The sequence below is a fragment of the Tyto alba genome, unplaced genomic scaffold, assembly GCF_018691265.1.
Source record: "Tyto alba isolate M040663 unplaced genomic scaffold, T.alba_DEE_v4.0 Super-Scaffold_14, whole genome shotgun sequence".
NCBI classification, from domain to species: domain Eukaryota; kingdom Metazoa; phylum Chordata; class Aves; order Strigiformes; family Tytonidae; genus Tyto; species Tyto alba.
The window spans coordinates 34,607,842-34,629,664 of record NW_024881276.1 but is presented as its reverse complement, the minus strand read 5'-3'; the positions used below and the strand labels follow the sequence as shown (position 1 = coordinate 34,629,664).

At 34.3% G+C, this 21,823-nt stretch overlaps 1 protein-coding gene across 1 annotated transcript in view; it reads left to right on the top strand.

Moving 5' to 3' along the window:
• NCAM2 (neural cell adhesion molecule 2) overlaps window positions 1–21,823 on the top strand; it is a 311,529-nt gene that overhangs the window by 244,431 nt on the left and 45,275 nt on the right. Inside the window, exons 13-14 of the mRNA XM_032988334.2 lie at window positions 15,195–15,314; window positions 17,180–17,301. Of these exons, the coding sequence (XP_032844225.1) occupies window positions 15,195–15,314; window positions 17,180–17,301 (242 nt within the window). The remainder of the gene's footprint in view (window positions 1–15,194; window positions 15,315–17,179; window positions 17,302–21,823) is intronic.

Sequence of the window (21,823 nt, the reverse complement as noted above, 5' to 3'; positions counted from 1 at the left end):
GTTCCAATGGGAAAATAAATTTTTAGTATTTGAGACATTGATTTCTTTGACATAGCTGTCAAATTTGGCTCCCTATAACACAAATTCTGATCACATTCAATTCTAAAATGGCACTTGCTATTCCTGAGGAGTGTTTCTGCATTTCTGGACTATCATGTATATACTCCAGAAATTTAGAAGGACCTGAAGGCTCAGAGGTTTTTGTATGTGTTAAGTGATGCCATAAGTCATTCAGAAAACATTTCTTGTTTGTGAATTCAGCTTTATAATCTTGTTTTCCATTTAGCAGACTGTTAGGCAGGCAGTTTAAGATCAGTGAAAACATGGTTTAAAAAACCCTGCAAAACTAAACCCAAAAAGCATGTTGTCACTTTATACCAAACTTATACCACAGCAATTGATGCACAGTATGGAAAATCTTAAAATGTCACATTGACTGTCACATTGTCGAGTTGACTTAAATTAGTGGTTTAAGAAATTGTCTGTTGTCAATAGAAAATAATAATATTGTAAAAAAAAAAAAAGCTTATATCATTCCTGATATCAGTTAGTATACTTATTAAACTATTGCTAAACTCATGGGAGTTTTTTTTTTTAAAGAAACTGGATATTTAGCTTAAACCCAATAAACCAGCTTTGAAATTACAAGAATGAGGGGATTGCGTGTATATATATATATGCTATTAAGATGTAGTGATGTAATATGCAATACAAATAGCACAAATAAAAAGTCCTTCATTTTAATAAATCAAAATTCTTGGGATAAAATGGCATGATACAGTTTGCAACATGTCATACAATTAAAGAAAAAAGCGAAAGAATGGTTGCAATTTGCATCCAATATAGATTACTATTAAATGGTAGGAAAAAGACCACTTTTTAATCCAAATTAATTTGTGTGTATACCTGCATGTAAGGAAGTTATTCAGCACGCTAATTCTGTCTTTATACTATTCTTGGCTTCCATCCAGCTTAATCTTTGCTGTAAAAGTCTCATGTGGATGGAAAGGTTGGACTGTAAATAAATGTCTTAAACTAAATTACATGGATGGATTAGAGAAACTGGAAAGTGAGAAGTGTAAAGGAAAGCTAGGTTTAAATATTACATGTTTTTATACAGACCTACAACATCAGGAGAATGAAATGTACTTTTCAGAATTAAAGGTGAATAAAATGTCATGAGAGATGAAGAAAACCCAGACAATTTACTTCACAGCATGAGTTCATAACTAAAAGCAACTACGTGTTACGCAGATATAACCACTGCCAATATCTGAGGTTATTCTTCAATAGCTTGTAATTCTGTGCTTGCAATTGCATTTAGTCAAAACAGTCAAAGCTCACTGCAAAACATGGTTTATGTTCAAGTGTTTGGGTTTTTCTAACGACACAGACTTGAAAATCTGTAAGAACAAATGCAAGATACTTTGCAAGAAATACGTAGTAACTATTTTAATAAGCAAATAAATGGAGAATCAGTTATTCCAGATGTATTTCACCTTGTGTTCCTCTGTTGTGGTAACTCCTGGCTACTCCCTATTTAGATCTTTTAAGGCATTTTGTGATGGCGCACACTCAAGTAAATTTGCAGCAAATGTGCTGATCTGATGTAAAGATCTTGTTGATATGGCTTATAAAGGTAAATCTTGTTAAGTAAGGAGTGATGCAATGCAATATTGGTTATGAACAACTGATAAATGAGACACATGGTGCAGCTGGAAATTTTGCCTTTCAAATCTATACTGTATTCATCTGCATTTATTTTACATTGCCGTTCTGCTTACAAAAAGGTAAAGTACATTTATGGAATATTTGTGTATAAACTTCTGCTGCATGTTGTAATACAAAACAGAAGAGTGTTCCTGGAGGATAGAGTATTCTTTAAGTATTTTCAAGGTCACTGAATGACAGAGTAATTATTAAAGGAGTTTTCCTTCTGCCACATCCAACAATGAGCAGCAGAGAGATAGCATAGCCCTATCTGTATTATATTTCACAATATCATTAAATGAATCTCCTTTTTATCATATTTTTTCTTTCTACTCTTTTATTTCTCTGTTGGCAAGAAGTATAGTATGCAAGAGTAGGATGGGGATGATGAAGAAAAAGTTATGAATGAAAATTATCTTCACATGTAAGAAGCAAAAGAACTGTTGTTGAAATCATCATTCATGTCAGTCTTGAGGTGTTTGCTTTTCACAGTAGTGAATGTCGTAGAAGACACATTTGGAGTCACGTTTTAGTCCCTTTGCTTGTCACTGTGAGGGTGGTCTCTTTGATGATAGCAGTCACCAGGAGCTGGTTTATTCTTACTTCAAATAGTGGTTGGTTAGGTTTTTGCCAGCTCCTGTATTTGGTAACAGAGAAAGTAGAGTCTGCAGCAAACATGCTCCAAAGTTGAAAATTGTACAGGTTAGAGGAATGAAAGACAGAACTCATGTGTCATAACTTACTTTCTAGGTAGCTCCAAGACTGCAGCAACATACCGTGGTCATGGGACAATTAGTATTAATGTGAGCTTCCAGTTTAAAACATCCAATCAGTTATAATATAGCATTCAAGAGAAGCACATAGTAGACTACTTTTTGGCATTCAGACTGAGTGGCTTATTTGGAACAAAGTTAAGTAGTTTAGAAAAGATAAAATAATGCATTTAATTTCTAATAATGAATTCGGTGGTATGTAATGGTACATAATTCTCTGCACATAGGCAAAACTGAGAAAAGACACATAGATTTTATGTGTGTTGTTCTGTTTATTACTATTAGAATGCAGAATTATAATAAATTTGAAGTGTTGGAACTGTAAATATCAGTCTTAACTGAGATGCAAGGCTCACTAACGTACATTAATTTGCCTATCTACTTATCCAAGCACAGTATAAGAAATTTTCATTCCTTTGTGCTCTGCAGATATTCCTTTGGCTTAACATTAAGAATTCCTGAATTCTTGACGCCTGTCTTGGAGCTTTATAAGAGTACTGGTGTATTTGTAGTAATGAGTAAAGCGTAATTAATTTTCTTAGGTATTTTGGGTCCATCTAGTTAAGAAAGGCCATTTCTTATTTGTATCTCTAACATGGTGCAGTGTCTTAGTTTGGGCTGAAATAGAGTTAATATTCCTTTTCCGGGACTAGATGAGTGCTGTGTTTTGGACTTAGCTTTGGGTTTGGTATGGGAAAAATGCTGATAGCACACTGATGTCTTCAGTTGCTACTGAGACTTCCAGGAGTCTCCAACTCTCCATGTCCTGCCCGTGCGCAAGGGCACAGGGAGCAGGGAGGGGGCACAGCCAGAGCACCTGACCCTAACTGGCCAGTGAAATATTCCATATCATGGAACGTCTTGCTCACTATATAAAGGAGGGGTGGCTGGGAAGGAGCTCTCTCTCTCTCGCTTCCGGGATTATGATTGCGGGACCTTGGTATCTCGGGGTCGCTAGCTGTGAATGGGCTGGATATTGATTAGCGGGTGGTGAGCAATTACGCTGTACATTGCCTGTTTATATATTTCTTTTTGTTTTCCCCCCATCATTGTTATTGTTTTCATTTTATTGCCATTATTAAACTGTTCCTATCTCAGCCTGCCAGTCTCCCTTCACCGCTCTAATCCCCTCCCCCATTCCCAGGTGGGGAGGGGGAAGGGAGGGTGATTAGCTACGGGGGTTGGTTGCCGATCAGGCCCAAACCACAACATGCAGTTTTGTAATGCCATAAAGAAACTAGTTAATTGCATGATATGTAAGAAAGTTAGTGAATTACATGGAACATCTTAAATCTGTTGCAAAGTCTCAAAGGAACAAAAAGATCATTGTAGCGCTGCAGAAATAGGCTGACAGTAGGAAGAAGGTGCAGTTGTTAAAAGTAACCTGCTGTCATTATTTTCTCAGACCTCAAAGGCATTTTCTGTGAGATTTTTTTTGCGTGTGTGTGATAAAATGAGAAGATATTTGGACCAGTAATTAGTTATTAGTTTAGGATAAGTTCTTAGTATATATCTGAGTTATACCCTGCTCTGTTTAAAGCAGTCACTGGGAGCTTACCCAGTCTTATCAGCTTCAAGTGGCAGCTGTGTCACACTGAAAGAAACTTGCTTGCTCAGCCTTTTGAAAAAAAGATCTGAGCTCACTCTGTGAAGTCAGTCAAGTGGAAACCAGCTCTAACTAAAGCTGTGCACTAGGGCACGTTCTGCCCTCAGACTGGCAAGTCCCATTTGCCAGTGACTATGGTAATGCAGAAGTGTGGAGTCAGCCCTGACTCAGTTGGGAGTGCTCACAGACCCACCAAATGTCAATGTGTTACAAGAATATATACCAACATTTCCCATACCTGCCTTTCTCAAACAGTAATATAGTCATCAAAACTATGTGGACTTGTTACACCGTTAGCCAGCATATACACATTCAACCTAACATTTTCCAGAGGCACCTTAGAATCTACTGTGGACTTTGTCCTTAGGAGATACAAGGTTTTTCTCTTATGAATTCAAGTGAGGGCTACCTCACCTTTTTCTCAAGATCTCTCAGTAACAAAGAACTCACAGATGGAGTTTTGAATATACGAGACCCTTTTCAACTCCAGCTTTATGTTGCAAATTTCAATTGGGATTTTAGCTCACAACAGGATGTTCATTGTAGGAGCAGCAGAAAAATGGACAGGAAAAACTGAAATAGAATTAATTCTTTCTGCCCTACAAGGGAGTGCAAGAGATTCTAGATTCTGGCATATATGAAATAGACTGAGATAGGGTAAAGTTTGATTTATACAATTGAAGAATGAGAGAAAGTGGTGTAACTATAGCAAGCATATCAAATAGGGAATACATAGTGGCATTAGTTAAAATTTAACAATCAAGATGTTCTTTGTAGTCTCCTTGTAAATGGAATCCCTGTTCCCCTTAGAGGACCCTGTTTTATTTTCTGGGTCATCTCCCAGTAAGCATTCCTTTTAGCCTTGATGGGTGTTCACAAGAGAAAAAAAATGTGCTAAATGAAACAGCATATATTATCTTAATAAGGGCCTTAATTGCCCTTCTGCAGTGAGATTAACACAGTTATTCCATTACTACATACTGTAGTAGTGTATATTCACTCAATAAGTTATTACTTACTTAGAAGACTTAATTCTCTTGCCTTTATGTGTTCATATTGCTAATGGAAGTTCAGGTGTATTCTGTGTGCTATTATTTTTTGTTACAGGAGAATTTTAAAACTAATGTCGACAGAAAATAAATTTGATTTGTGGAAGGGTTTAACTTCATCAGATTTTATATTTAGCTGTGTAATTTATACTATTAAAATTGCAGCAATTATAGTCACATAAATATTTAACAATGAATCCTCATGCTGCTATACAGAGAACATTAGTCATATGTTAGAAAGTATTTTGAACAATACCTTCTTTTTGCATGATTGGGGGGAATATCTGGTAGCAGTCCAAATCACCATTGATTTTACTGTATTGTTTTATTGCTTCATAAAAAGTTTTAAGTTTAGCCCTTTTCAAATGGCTGGATGTTTTTTCAAGCAGTAGACTTTAAAATCCTTTTATTAAGAAGTGCACAGTAGTTTTATAGCAGAGGAGAAAATGGAGTTCCAAGAACTGCCGGGCTGGGCGAGCCGAGGACCCAGGCCAAGGAGGAAGAACGTAGCCGACTCAGTATGAGTGATAAAGTGTGCTTCAATTTATTGATTTTCATTACAGCCTTTTATAATCTTTCTACTAATTATGCCTACTAGTCACTAGCTGATTGGCTTAAGCTCTAAGGGTCGTATTCTCACGGTCCACCTACTTGCAGTTAGCTTACAGCACAAGCTTCTCATAACACTAAGTTTCTCATGCTACTATTTCTGATTCCTATTGACTTGTTTTCAATACACAACAGTACCATAACACAATGTTTCTCAGACCACCGTTACCATAACACTAGGTTTCTCAGACCACTATTCCTAATTCCCCTTAACCTGTTTTCGACACACCACGGTACACAGGGCTGAAGCGTCCTTGACATTCCTCCTGTATCAGCAGCTGCGAGCAGCTTCAGGCAAACCCTAGTGAGGCTCAGCATCAGCAGCTAGAGCAGGCTCTGATCATACAATTGCTCGGTGGGCTCAGGACCCTTGTCTCTGAGCCATTCTCCAACAATTCCCCCTTTTTCTTTTTGTATGAGCAGAGCCTGCGCTAATGTTCATTCAAAGATTTTCTTAATACATGACAAGGCACAACTTAAGCATGCAGGCTTACAATCTACTGGCTAAAGGCACAGGACCCTTGTCTCTGAACCATTCTCCAACAAAGAACCAAGGTAGTATTTCCCTTTAATTTACAAAATCATAGGAAGATTAATTGGAAGGAACATCTGGAGTTTATCTGGTCTTACATCCAGCTTGAAGCAGGACTGTTGCCCGGATCAGGTCAGGCATGGCTTTTTCTAACTCAGTCTCAACACCCAAGGATGGAGATTCCTCGCCCTCTTGTCTTGGAGTAACCTGTTTCAGTATTTAATTTCTATCCCAGTGTATAAGTGTTTCTAATATCTGGTCTGAACAAGCCAAGCTGCAGCTTGTAACTGTTGCTGCCCTTGCTATGCTATTTGGCACTGTTGAGAAGAGTCTCACACTATTGTTTCTATCTCCACTGCGAAGGGATGGTAGGTGACTGTTCAATCACCCCTTGTCATTCTCTTCATCAGACTAAATAAGCCTCGGCATCTAGGTTCATCTATGTTCATGTGCCCTAGGCTCCTCTTGGTAGTTCTCTGTTGTACCCTGTCTGGTTTCTTTTTGTTCCTGGACACACAATCCCAGGTTTGGCCCTACCAGCACAAACTAGAGTGGGACAATAAGCTCTCAATCTGCCAGCTCCAAATACAGCCCAAGTAGGCAGTGTGGTGCCACCATGCTGGTGGGACTGAGCTTTTCAGCCTTGTCTGGATGTGTTGGCCTGCTGTATACATCTGTTCCTACATGAGCTTTTCAACCTGACCAGAAAGACCATTTTACCCTTGCCCCAAAAACCTACAGTTATCTTTGATGTAATTGAGGTTTCTGTTGGGCATCTACTTTGTACCTGCATGGGTAAACATTAGTGCATATGGTTAGACAGATAAGACTATACAATCTCTGCTGCTGCAACTATTTTTCCTTCATTTGAATTAGACGACCAGGATTTGCGCTTGTGTGTTTTAAACTGCAAGAGTGAGATGAGTTTTTCTAAGAACTAAGCCAAAGTTCACCAGTATCCATAAGATTTGTTTCCATAATTTTGTCTTAATTTAATACTTCTAAATATTAGGGTTACAAAAGATTAGCCAACAATGAAAGCTGTTTAATTTATCACCAAATAAATTTCAACACTTCAGAACACCTACAAGCCTACACATAAAAAAATTTGAAAATCTTATTTCATGAAAGCTGGTTCTAAAATAATTATTTATTTAATAAATAAAATGAAGGTCTATCAAATGAGTACTTGGAGGACCTCTGACATTTTAAACGTTAGGTTATTCAAAGAGCATTTCTTTTTGAAATGCATTTAAAATTGTATGGTCTTAAAGTTCAAGTATTTCCATTTTACCTTATTGAATTGTGTGAAGAATTAGTTTATTAAGTATGACTTTGTTTAGCTTAACAATATCTTCTTACAGGGAATACCAACTGTTTCAGGCACTTTCTCTCCCACACTTTAAATGTAGTGGTACCTAGTAAGTTTTTCATTACCCATTCTTTCTTTGTCCTCTGTCCGTTCCCTTCTCTCTCCTCCCTTTCATATTTCTTCTTGATTTCCCTTTAAGATATACAAGGACCTTTTATGAAAGTTAACTGCATTTTTAAATTTTTGATACTAAGCAGTTGGCTTTGGTCATCATAAAGGTTATATAGGAAATTTTAAAACAGAAGAACTGGGTAGGGAGTTCTATTGGTTTGGTTTTGTTTTGTTTCAAAGAAGATATCAGTACTCAGTAAAGCTTTAAGTATCTATGTATTTTAATGGGTCTTACTACAGTTGATGGAAAGAAGCACATCTCATTAGCATGATAAAAAACATGTTGGCTTTGTTCTCTGCTTCAGAAAATATAATTTTGTAAGCAAGATACTTCTTATTAGAAAACAAAATTCTAATGTGTTTATGTACATTACAGTTAAATAGAATGTAATCAAAATAGCAACATAAGGTTTTTATAAATGAACAATACAGAAACAATTTAATAAAAACACTGTTGTGTCACACCTGAAGAAGAAGCTGACTAGTGGAGCGAAGTGTTGGGCTATATAAGAATATAACAAAATTAAAGGAATTAAAGAGAAAAGAAAATGCGGAAAATTCGCCTACATCAGGTTTAGTGCTGATGATATGAAACATCAGGAAAGTTAGGACAAAAAAAAGTATTATTTTATGAGTAGCCAGTATACCCATTACATACACTCATATATTTTCGTTGTATATTTAGAAATTCTCATTTTATACTGTCAGGTTTCTGTATGGAAAGAAAGAATAGCAAGTTGAAATGAATAGTGTTATCCCACATGTTCTAGAAATTTTTGGAATTTTTAATTATGGAAATTTTGATTTTGCTAAAAGTGAACTAAAAACATTATCACTAAAAATAATACAATTTTTAATAAGAATCTCTTCTCCTGACCTACCCCACCTTGCACAGACATCAGACTAAGGATGTGGAAATATCTTCAAACCTTTTATAAGAAAAGAAGGACCAAACAATAACAGGAAGAGTAGAGCTTGATTATGGTAGGCAGACTTAACTAAATAACAGAAACAGATTTACTATACTGGATGCTGAAATTGTAAAGGATAGAAATCAAGGAGAAAACTCTCTTGGGATTCACACTCTACTGGAGTACTGTAAACCAGGAGAATTGGTTGTATACATTCCTGTCCTTTGGGTTAAGGTATGACATATTATTATCCAAGTCATCTGCAACTTCAGTGAGCTAGAGAAAATAGCAGCTAAGAAAACTTTAGTTAACAAACAAGTGAACTACAGATACCTGAAGGAACCAATTCAAATTTGAAAGAAAAATTTTTTACAGTAATCGAACAGGATTTTGTCATACGTTGAAATCAATGGAGAAGTACAAAGCATTTTAGACAGCTATAGGATAAAAGTAAAATTAACATGTTTTTCTTTAATAAGTTAGAATTTGTGTTGGAAAGATAAATTCCACTTTAATAGTGATAAGAACCAAAATCTACCAAAGCTAGATCCTAGTTACACAGTATTGATAGGATAAGAGACTAATCAGTACAAGTGGCAGAATTTGTTCATAAAATACTCTGTTATTGTCAAATTGATATAATTTAATAATGTGAAGAAGATACCATGATAATATGGGTTCTTCTGTCAGTGGGAGTACAAATATCCTTTGTAAGCCTATAGTCTAAAAATATTGCTTACAGTTTATAATTTTTAATTTTTTTCTTTACAATACTTTGTAAATTAATTACTTGAGATGAAGTTCATGGAAGCGTGTTTCTGTTCTGAATAAGGTTAGGGGAACAATTTACTGATACAATGATCCAGCTAAGTAAACTGCTTTAATTCCAGGAATGTTTCTCCTAGGATTTGTTGTTTTTTTTTCCTAAACTGTGTGCTATGCTGTGATTTATTAAATACAGGTTGAATTAAAGGTGCTTTTAAAATACATAAACTAGAAAATGAACTTCTAAAGAAAACCTATTTATTGTTACGTCCTAAGTATGTTAAATGACAAAACCCATCTTCCGGATTCATGCTGATTCATTATATTGTAAACTATGCTGTCAATACAAAAATTTGCTCTTTTCTAGAGGCTTTGGATTACACTCTTGCTTGCTTTATTTTCATTAATTTATATCACTGTACATTTTGTAACTATAGTTGTCTCATAAATTACTTAATCTTTTCCTGTTAGTTTTATTCCAATAAAAATAGGCATCAAAGATAATCCACTGAATGGACTCTAGGGTGGAGATGCTACTTCTGATTCAGTTTATATACTGACATCTCAGAACCCTAAAAAACAATCAAACATATGGAGAAAAGGAGCTTAACAGGGTAACTGTGTTTTGGGGACTGTACTCAAAATATTAAAACAATTTTTGCCAAGTACTTTTTTTATATCAACTTCTGAAATGTATTTTATAAGGAAACTATTAATGCTAGTGAATATTATATTATATTCATTGTATCTGATCTACCCCACTTTATATTTTTACTCACAGGTAATTGTTTATACTCACAGTTAATTAAGCCACTACAACTTTTATTCTAAAATAGTGCAAAGAGTGATGAAAATTCCTGACAGAGCCATTATCTCTGATTTTTAAAATGGTTACATTTGTTTCTGTGATACATTTTAGGGAATGACCTAAGGCTTGATATTGTCTCTGTACATATTAATGGCAGTTATGCTAATGATTTCACTGGCAGTAGATTACTATTATTTTTTTTTCATATAGTGTACGACTTGAAATATTTTCATTATTAAAGTCAATTTATTTGTGTTAGTTGAATTCTGACACATAGCCAGATGCTTGAATCAGTATTTATGAAATTAATTGTTATTTGGGCAAGGCAGACAGATGGAACTGAGACAGTGTGACTGTTTGTGCATATGAATAAACATTTTGCCTATTATGTAGCAAAATCCTTTTTTATTTTTCTCCTTTATTTCTCCCCTGTGGCAATTTCTAACTTCATTTTGTTAACACTTCTGTGAGCTAACTCTGTGAGGCTCATCTAGAAAAAGAGTTTTTATACTCTTCCTCCTACTGTACAAACACATAGAGTAAACAGAACAGTGTTGCTCGTCCCAGGAAGACAGAGGTTTTGGGAGAAGGTGCTCAGATTGTGTGACCTCTACAAAAGTCTGAGACATTTGTACAGAACTTCAATGCTGATACTGCCATAGGGGGCTCACTGTTCTCCTCACATGTCCTACTACCATACATTTCTCAATGCTCTCATACGATGTGTTTTGCTTCTGTCTTTAAAAACATGAATCATCACAAAGAAAAACCCATTTAAGCTTCATAGAAATGCTATTTATTTTTTCCTCTCAAAGGAATTCAAGTATTTCCAGGGGACTCAGTTTTTCCTTGAAAGTAGTAAAATAATGAGTAAAAGGTGCAGCAAAATGCCGCTAAATCAAAACACTCCGCTTATTAACCTGTACTGTATTCGATCTGCATTCAGTCTACATGAATAGAGATTCAGACAAGAAGGAAAGAAATGGGGAAAAAAAAAAAATCCTAAAATTTGTAATGCTTCTTTGACAGAAATTTCACACTGCTGCCACTGTCTCAAATATATATGAATGAAGATGATATTTTAGGAAGGATATGTCTCAGCTACTTTGTTTCAAAATAAATTTATATCCTACTTTAGTTAGATCTGACATCCTCAAGGGATTGAATTTGGGACTGGAAGAACATTGTTATATGCAACAGATAAGTCTCCAATGAGAAAAACATACTGATGTAGTATTTTTGTTAATTAACCTCACATAAGATCTACTTTGGGATTAATGTAGTGTAACCGTACTGTTAGTTCCCCTAACCTTCCTTGCTTTGATGATGGTTTATATATCACAGGCCTTAGATTTCCGAGGTGGATTTCCTTTGGTGAAAAGACAATTTAATATTCCAGCCATTTCCCCTCTCATTCTATTGTAATAAGATAAAATAAACAACCTGCCTCTGGACTAGAAAAGCAGCTGGGGATTTTCGTTTTGTTTTTACTGACTCAGAATTATGGTACAATTTATTGCACAGCAAATCTTGCGTCAGATGTTGTTTTCCTATGGCTCATATTGACAGCAGTTAAAATCCTGCAATAATAAATTAAACTTTTCTAACAGAAATGCTTACACTATATTTGAAATAGTATGGATTGCTGCATTGTTGTCTAGCTAATATATATTTTTTCTGTGTTATTTTCTGTACTATATTAGTCCTTTAATGTTTTAGATTTGCTTGCAAACTAGAAGAATCCAAATAGTAAAAAATAATTTATTTTTAATGTTTCTTAAACTGTATGATTCTTGACAAAGAAGAGGTTAGAATTAATTTTATTCAGTAAGGTCTATTTCTTTTTACTTGTTGTGTTTCCTTTTAAATTCTGGTATACAAAATTAAAAAAAAATGTTGCTTCCATACATTGTCAAAAAAAGTAATCATGATTTTGTTTTAAACTCTCTATACAGTTTATTAAACCAAAAGCGAAGTAACTGGTAACTTCTTGTGTCATGATCTCCAAGGGTTACATTTGACTTGCAGCCTCCCTGTGTCTCTTCTTGTAAGTGTAACATATTAAGGTCTGAGCTGTTGTGCATCCTGTCAATTGAACCCAGCAACACCTGGAGAGTTCACAAGAGAATCTTTTCCTCTTTGGATCAGTTCTTCGAAATCTACTCCTCAATGTAACTAGTCACTATGTGAATAATCCCAGCAAAATCAATTAGTCTACAGAACTGAATTCTTCAGATAAAGCATGCAGATACTGTGATTAGGAAGCCAATATAAAAACAGCAGCAGATAGATCAGACAAGTAGGACAAGACTGAAAAATTTTAAATCATGTTCTGAAGGAAATAAAGGAATTTCATTTTCAGAATATTTGGGACTTGATATATGCCAGTGGCATAATTCACACATTCAGTACACAATGGACCACTTTTTTCACATTTATGTACTGAAAGTGAAAGTCCTATATTTCCTTCAGAATATTATTTGAAATTTTACAGCTAATTACTTCAGTGATCACTAAAACTGTAATCAAAATATCCATTGTGGCCAGGGCTATGAGCTACGGATTCCTGTAAGAATAGTTTCATTTGTGTATGAAAGATGAATAAGCTGATTTTTATTCTTAAATGACAGATACATGCCCTAGGGGAAAAAAAAAAAAAAAAAAAAAAGTATTTTCTTTCATTATCAACATATTTCAAAAATGTAAAACACTTTAGCAAGCAGTGAAAATTTCACTACTCTTAGATTACTTTTAAGCCCTGCACTTTTGTTGCATACTGTGGGACAGTTCCTTAATCTTACTTAATTGTTCTGAATATACTTTACAACTGGATTATTTAAAATATTCTGATCAAGAATGGTTCTTTTCTTCATTTTCCAGGATGATGTAATTATATTTTTTTTCCTGTGTATAAAATATATCCAGATCATACCATCACTGATACCAAGTGGTTCCAGTTTTTGTGGACGTATTATGCTATCAGATTTAGTTGGGTTAATTCCATAAATGTATTTTTAAGAGTCATTGTATCTAGATGCATAGTGCTGTGCAGGGGATTCTAAAGTAGACACTGATTTTTTAAATATTGCATATATGAGTAATTTTATTCATTTAGATGGGCCCCAGGAGTCACTCAAGTGTTTATAGAATCGGATCCTTAGGTTTTATGTAGTTAACACATTCACATTTTATTAAGTGTAGTCATGCTTTTATGTTGTTTAAATTTTAAAAACATTTACAGTAACACTAATTTTTAGTATGCCCTAAGGTTTATTTTCAGTGATATTATTCAGCCTTGGAAAGTAATCATGGCTGAAAGGCAAGTGAAACACTACTACTGCTTGGTAGAGGTTTTAAATTTCATTTTACCGTAACTGAATGTTATATATCATAATCCTTCTCTTCTCCAAATTATATTCTTATTCTCATGATAATACTTCATTTTTTCTTTACATGGATATACTTTGTAGCTTGATATTTTAAAATCTCATGAAAATGATAAAGCTAAAATGTGCTAGAAGACACACATTTCTACTGTTTTGTTTACAAGAAAACAGTTATGTTTCAATGGCAAATTCATGCAAAGTGCTCATAATAGAGTGTGAATTGTAGAAATTACTGCTTTTTCAAAATTCATTAAATCCCTTTAGCTCCACATGTAATGAGACCTCTGTTTGCTGCAGAAACTGAAGAAACAGAAATTCTAATAAATATGGACTAAAAAGTATAACAAAGATTACTAACAGAAATAATTATACTTTCATTGAATATATAACTTGAAAAGCAAGCCTAAAGCATCTATTAAAATAAATAGTTCTCTATAATGAAAAAACCTGAGCTCCCTAGAGACTGAGAAAGAGACTACTGGCTCTTGCTCTAGAGACAATACAGCAGTAGAGACTGGCAGTTGCTGTAGAGAAAATAAAAGGAAGCTTTCTTGTAAAGAAAGTATTGGTCCAAGAACTCTGCATGGATTAAAGTTTCCAAGTGCATATTCAACACTGATAATAGTACTATACAGTACTGTATTAATATATAATACGACATTTCATAAAGGATCCTGGAATCCAACATCCTTTTTCTGGATTTTTTTTCTTAGAATTGTACAACATTCTTTTTGGCAAAGTTTTCCCCGTTTTCAGCTTCTGATAGAATCATCTTCTAGATAGAATCATAGAGATAGGTTCAGGCTGTGTGAAAGATTGCTGCCAGGTATTCAGTCTTGATTTCTAAAATCATGTCCTAAGTTCAAACCCATTTGTTTCCCAAATCACTTTTTTATTTGTTGTAAATTAATATGCATTTCCATACACTCCCTCTTAAATATGTACAAAGGTGCCTAATTCACTTTCAGGCCTAGGTAACTCAGAATTCTTCCTTTCATCATCATAGCCATCTGTTATTTTAGGTCTCCACAGCATTGTTGAACTGGCCAAGCACTGCACCTTAATTAACCACTAATGTGCATGTAGCTGCATCTAGAAGTATAGACCAAGGAGAGTTGATACTGCCCTCCATGGGGAAAAAATGACAAGTTATGAACTGTATGAAGGTGGCTGGAACATGCATCAGATGCCCATTGCCAGCTAAGAGAAAGGAAACTTCCATAATTTTTTGCCAGGTTCATGTCTCCTGTGCTCACAATCTGAACATAAAGTATAAATCTTCATCAAGGTCCTTAACTGTTGCCTGTGGCTTCTGTAACACTGACATTCAGTTTCTTTAGAAGCGTAAATTGATCAGTCACAACAATGATTTTATGTAGGTGAAAAAAAAAAAAAGGGACTATTAGCACTCAACAAGAGAGCTAAGTTTGGAACCACTGGACTATTAGAAAATTGCAAGTGGAGCAAACAAATTATGAAATTGCCTGAGGTTTTTTTTTTTTTTTTTTTAATTTATTGCTTCATCAAATTTTGTTCCCCTGTTTTTTTTTCCTTTCCTTTAGCACTGGTTGTTCTCAGCAATTTGGAACCAAATACAACATATGAAATCAAAGTAGCTGCTGTAAATGGAAAAGGGCAAGGAGAGTATAGCAAAATCGAGATCTTTCAGACCTTACCTGTCCGTGAGTAATACTTGTGCTACTAAATGTAAATGTTCATTAGAACATGTTATCTCCAGATCAGCTAATAATTTAAAGTGTGAATCACTGTGGATAATATGCTTTATATTTATACTCTGTGTCCAAGTGTATAACATCAGTCTTTACACTGTTTCTTAGAAATAATGTTTTGTTCCTCGTATTCCCCCCCACCAAGTAATTTGAATGAACTTAAAACGGAGAATTCATCCCATTGTCTATATTTTTGTGAATTAGACAAATCTTTGTTTTAGATTCAAGAGCACAAACCATGAAACATATTAGACTAATTTACACTCAGGGTATTATAGACATATGTGAGAAATAAATTGGCCCTTTCTGGAGACATTTCTTCAGCAAACTATGCTGCCACAAGTTTTGCAATTATCAAGCCTCAAACAGGTATCTTAAGCCATTGAAAAATGATGAGAATAAATTGTTTTAACTATGATTACATGCAAATGATAAATGTTTGAAGCCAATTCTATACTTGTAGTAACCTTTATTGGCAAAAAATTCAGATTTAAATATTAAGGTCTAATGAAAAATGTTCTTCTCAAATTGCTTTTAAATGGAAACAATAAGAAATAAATTAAACACTATGTATAAGAAAAATAAAGGAACTACAGATGGCACTGTATAGTACTCAAACATATGCCAAAATACATCAGCAACTATTACTAGACTATTCTCTCATAAATCTGTTGCAGCCGAACTCTTTTCTGAGTAAGGCATTATTCAGTATGGTTAAGAGTACTGGCCCAGATGGAATGAACAATAAAAGTCACACAACCAAAGAACAAAAAATATTTCCATTATATTATTTTATGTTCTTATTGATATGTTTCTTTTGTCCAGAGCTGGTAACTTGGCAGCTTTCAAATTACTTTTTGATTAAAGTATATGCATATTCTATATATATTGAACAACAGATAAAATAATTTGCTATTATTCATATGGAACATTATACCTGATAGAAAAGTGATAGAAATTGGTAGAAATTATGTTATCTGCTAGAAAACTAGTAAAATTCTATGTTGAGATCTAAGTCAATTTATCTTTAATAAGGAATAAACACTAAAGGAACTGCATCTCTCAGGATGAATGCAAATTTCCAGATATTTTGAAGACACCTCAGTATGAAAACACATGTTCGTTTAGGATCTGATTTAAAACCTTATAATAGGCATTGTGTATAGAAATTACAATTAGTCTGTGAATTTTGATTAGCAAAGTGGCTTAAGATGGCTATTAAAACTTCAACTATATGTTTAAGATTATTTTTATTCTTTCATTACAGAGAAAAATTGGGTTTATGTTTGGAAATCTTATTCTTTACATTAATTCTTAATATAGACAATTCTAAATATATATACTTTTGCCTCGGCACATTTATCGAAGAGTTAATTTACCAAATATCTGTGTTACAATTTAGATCTCACACATGGGACTAAAGCTCATACTTAATGTTAAGGATGCTTTCCTGTAAGATAGTGTTACTCTTGAACTTCAGTGTGAGTAGCATCTTACCAGCCTTACTGAATTGATGGCTAAATCATTTCTGAAGTTAGTTACATCTAGTGTTAAAAGTCAGAAAGTCTTAAAGAAATTAATACTTATTTCATACTTTATGTAATTTTGTTTTATTGTGTGAAATAATTAATCTACATTAGAACATACTTCAAGCAAAATATTTAACACACTTATTAAGGATGTTCTGCAATGCCTGGAGGGATCATGTTGATTTCAAAGATTTTGATTAAAAATATTGTGGACAAGTTACCAGTTGTAATTTAAGACTTATCTTATTGCTGAATTATTATTATCTACTGTTTTTTTCTCTTGTTTAGGAGAGCCAAGCCCCCCTTCAATTCATGGACAGCCAGGAAGTGGCAAGAGTTTTAAACTTAGCATAACTAAACAAGATGATGGAGGTGCCCCCATTTTGGAATATATTGTCAAATACAGAAGTGTAAGTATTTCAGTTAATCAAAATAGGTGGGTTTTAATTACTAATTTCTTGTTTTAATGTAGAAAAGATTGTTGATATGATTTGAAATATAACAAAATGGTTTACATGCTACAAAAAGAAGGTATAGTATAGTATGTTTTCTTTTGTGATTATGTTGCTAATGCCAGATTATAAAATAAAAAAGTAAAAAAAAAAAAAAAAAAAAAAAAGCATCCTGCTCTTCCTAAAAGTGTAACTGAAAGTTCATTCTGACAAGAAAACTGTATTCTCCGTTTTGTTACGTGGCAAGTGAGGAACATTCGTGTTCAGCTCTCGAAAGTGCAGTAAACTGGTAGACATTAAAGTTACATAATTATGGGTTGTTTGAACAGCGAATTATTAACCTGTTATAAATGCATTTGTATTGATAGATAACATCCTAGAGGTAGAAAGCTATATTCCAGTGCTCCATATTTATTTCAGATTAGATTAGTTGATCATGTTTCATATTCTCTATATTCCTAGGTTCCAAGACAGCTTAAAAAAGACAAATAATTGACAAAGTGTTAGGACTTTCATGAGCTTCAGAGTACGTATCAGTTCTTTAACAGCCGTCATGCAGAGTTTATTGGCCTTCTGTTAGCTAGAGTCCAATTTGGTGTTCTCTCATCAAATCTGGCAAGATTAGAAAATAGGCTTATCTGAAAAGTGCAAGTTTTTTTTCTACAAAAAAAATGTGGGTTGTTTTTTTTTTTTTTTTTAAATTATTAAAGTAGCTAAAATATCCCTTATTTCCTGATATTTAGAAATTATTGGGTTGAAGAAGTAACTATAGAGTTGGCAAAAGCAATGAATTTAATTCAAATGTGTGCATTTTCTGATAACTTCTTTATGTTCTTTTATCTGATTAGACCCAGTAAAAAGACATTTTACCAGTGTAATAGCAGATTTACGTGTCTGTTTCAAGAGTCTAAAAGAGATTGAGAATGTAACATTGGATATTTAGACTTCTTAAACAGAAGACAGTATTTAACAGAAATAAGCAATCTTTGAGAAGTTAAATGCAGAACCTGTTTTAACTCTCCCAAAAAGGAAAAACCCGTTCCTTATTTTTTAATAGTTTTTGTCACATTTCCTGATGTTTGCTCTATTATAACTTTTTTGATGATAGTTCTGAGATTATCCAGGTGCTAAACCTGGCATGTAAATGGATTTTCCTAAATTAAGTATAACCAAAGAAGATTGGTAGCTCCAAATCAATTGAGAAAAATTTAGTACAGCTTTTAAGAGTTGTCTCAGGGAATAAGTGGCAATTATTCTGATGTCACTGGTCCCTAAATCTGAATTGATCTTCTTAAATGACCTTCAGTCCAGTGAGTACAGTTGGCATAAAAGTAATTGTGAAGAAGAGAGAGGGTAGTAAAATATGTAATGCAAGATACAGTGCAGTTTTGTGGGATTGTGCTTCCTAGTTAGATTACAATGCCTCCAAGTATTTATAATTAAGATGATAAAGACCTGTTTGGATATAATATATGCACGCAGTATATGGAATTTAATCTGTTTCTGTGATATAAGTAAGCTAAATGATTTTGGATCTATTGTGAATATTTTTGGAAACCTGATTTTGGTCTAGTGTTTTGACTAAAGTACAATATTATAGTATAAAAGATCACTTTTCATGTGCATTGGTGAAAGATAAATGTACAGTTTAAGCAGTAACTGGAAACTTAATAGGTTACTGAAGAAGATAGCTTTTACTTGGACCTCAAATCCATATCTCCTTAAGCTTCCAATTGAAAAAGTCATTTGACTAAATTAAGGGCCTTCCTACAACAAAAGAGCACAATTTTTTTTTTTTTGGTGTATTAATCAGAATGAATGGATGCTATTTAAAGTTCTTAATTATCTGTTGCCTGCTTCTCTTCTATCATCCCCATTCATTGTATTTAATAAGCTTTTGAATAACTCTTGCCAGCCTCATTACTAGCACCTGGACCAATGTATTTGCTTGAATGTTTAAAGAGCATAATAGATAACATGCTACACATCAGTGGCTTTTTCTTCTCTGTGTGTCATAACAGCTTATGTCTTTTTAAGGTTCAGTTTCCTCATATTTAAGTTTTGTACAGATTTATTTTTTTTTTTAACTAGGAGAAGGACAGCCTTATAGCAATACTATAGACTGGTTTAGGGCAATCGGTAAGTTTTATTCTTCAGGAAATCACGTGTTTCATTCTGTCAAATATTGCTTTCCTAGAATCACTTTATTGATGTTATGGGCAGGACTTTCTAACTGTAATCAGCTAATAAGAAGCTTCACATTTTGTTTTGTATTCTAGAGAAGTAGGTACTATGCAATTTTTATGAGTAGCAGCCTCAGATTGATTTATACTGTTACACAAAGAAAGTCAAGACAGTCTTACAAAGATTCACTGATGGGGTTGAAGCTGGCATATATTGACTTCAAAGTTACCTTAAAAAAGAATAGGAGAGAGAGAAAGACAAGGGAAAACTGTTCCCCAGTATCCAGCTGGGAAAAGCAGTGGTGGGGATTGCCTAGACAAGCATCCTGTCCAGTGGGGGCCCAACCACATTTCTCATAGTAACTGTGTAGTTTTAATGGGGACCAACTCAAGCTCCCCTTTGGTTGTTTCTGCTTATGGTGCTGTTAAAGTTGGTTGAGGCACGCATGATGAGGTGCTGGTGTTGCACAATGGATGTTAAGTTTTATGCATGTAAATTATGGCGAAATGTGTACTGAATTTGTAAATGGCTATTATCTGCTGTGTTATTTACCAAGTACTATAGTAGTAACCTAAAATCTAGAGGGGAGCATTGAAGAGATTGTACAGACTAAGGGGAAGGTGAGGACATCAGGAGGGACAGGAAGGAAGAGCACTTGGGGTACAGGGGAGAGAGACTGCCACGGAAGCTCAGGGCAGGTAGGTGACCAGGCACAGACCTACAAAAGCTACAAAGCAGCCTTTGGAAAGTATCGCACAGGTCAAACTTAGCACCAGAAACAGCGTGCAGTGTGTGATCACCATACAGGAATAATTACCTACTCATAACTCACATAGTCACAAGCAAAACTTGTGCTTACCACTCAAGTACATTTTGACCGTGATGGATATTCTGTGGCTGCACATGTTGCAATTGTGAATTTGTGCTTGCTGCACTGTTCCCTGAAAATATGTATCTTTCTATTACCTTGAAGAGATTTGTTCCCAGTCTTCAGTTATGAATTTGGTACCATATCTTGAATTACTTCATAATGCTTAAAAAGCAAGTATTGAAATAGGCTTCTTAGTGATTGGGAAAGGGAATTATTTGTCAATAGTAAGCCAAGAGTAAGCTAGAAAAAAAAAAAAGCAGAAGAGAGTTCGTTTTGCAATGCCTGGAGGAAAACTTGGCAGGCCAAGTTTCAGTCAAAATTTAGAATTAGAATGATATAATAAAAATATCCATCTTTTTATAGATATAATCTTTTGATAGAAGCAAGAAAAAATGATTAAAATCCTTCTTTGAAAAACAATGACAGTATTGAATTTAGTTTTTACTTTTACATCCATGATGGTGTTTGGAGGGAAAGTTAGAGGAGCAAATTGTTTTTGAAGGCCTAAAAGTTGTTCACCATGTTGACCTGTGACAATGTTACTATTAATGCTTCGAATTTTGGCAGTGACAAGTGTTTGATTGATAGGTAACATGCTTCGTTCTTGTTTGCCTATGATGATGGAGGACTGTGTTCCTTTTTTTCCTTTATGAAAGGTTCTAAAACAAACCTTGAGAAAAAAAGAGGTAATTTCTCATTTACTCTCACTCTGAGATACCTACCATAAAGCAGTTAAATGTTTTTTGCATCTCTAAGTTCCAATTTACTTGCCAGATCCTTGGACTTTCTGTGCATTTTAACACTATGTACATTATTAGCCATTTTGTGCTTTGTTCAGTATTTGTCCTGTATTACCCAGACCTATAAAACACCATCCTAATGTAAAGAATTCTTGTGAAATCACTTCCTTAAACTATCAGATTGTCCTCTGTGAGGATTTCTTGATATTTTTTCTGGCCAACTTCAAGATATTGTAGCATCTCCTGCCCTTTTTTTATCACAGGGACCACCATAATAACAAGTTTGTTTGAACTGAACTTTATGCACAACAATTTACAGAGGATGGAGAATAAGGGAAAGGACTGAAGGGGGTTAGTCACTTTTCCTCACTTTTTATGAGTTTCCAGGGAATTTGATCTTGAGTAAAATGTAAAATGGCCATTAAAGTGAGAGATGTTATTTTTTAGACTAGTAAATAGTTAGGTATCTAAACAGTGGTTTGGCTTTACTTCCACTGTTGTCAGATGTGCCCTCAGTTTTGAGCAGCGTCCAAGTCATGGTAAATTGGAGTTTCACACTGCTTTGTTTACACTTTTTTTTTGTCAGGGTGTTTAGGTGTTTGAGTTACCCACAGCTGTCTTACAAATCTAGCTCTTAGACACTTCTGAGATAAATTTGCCTGATGCTTATCTTTAAAGCCAATAT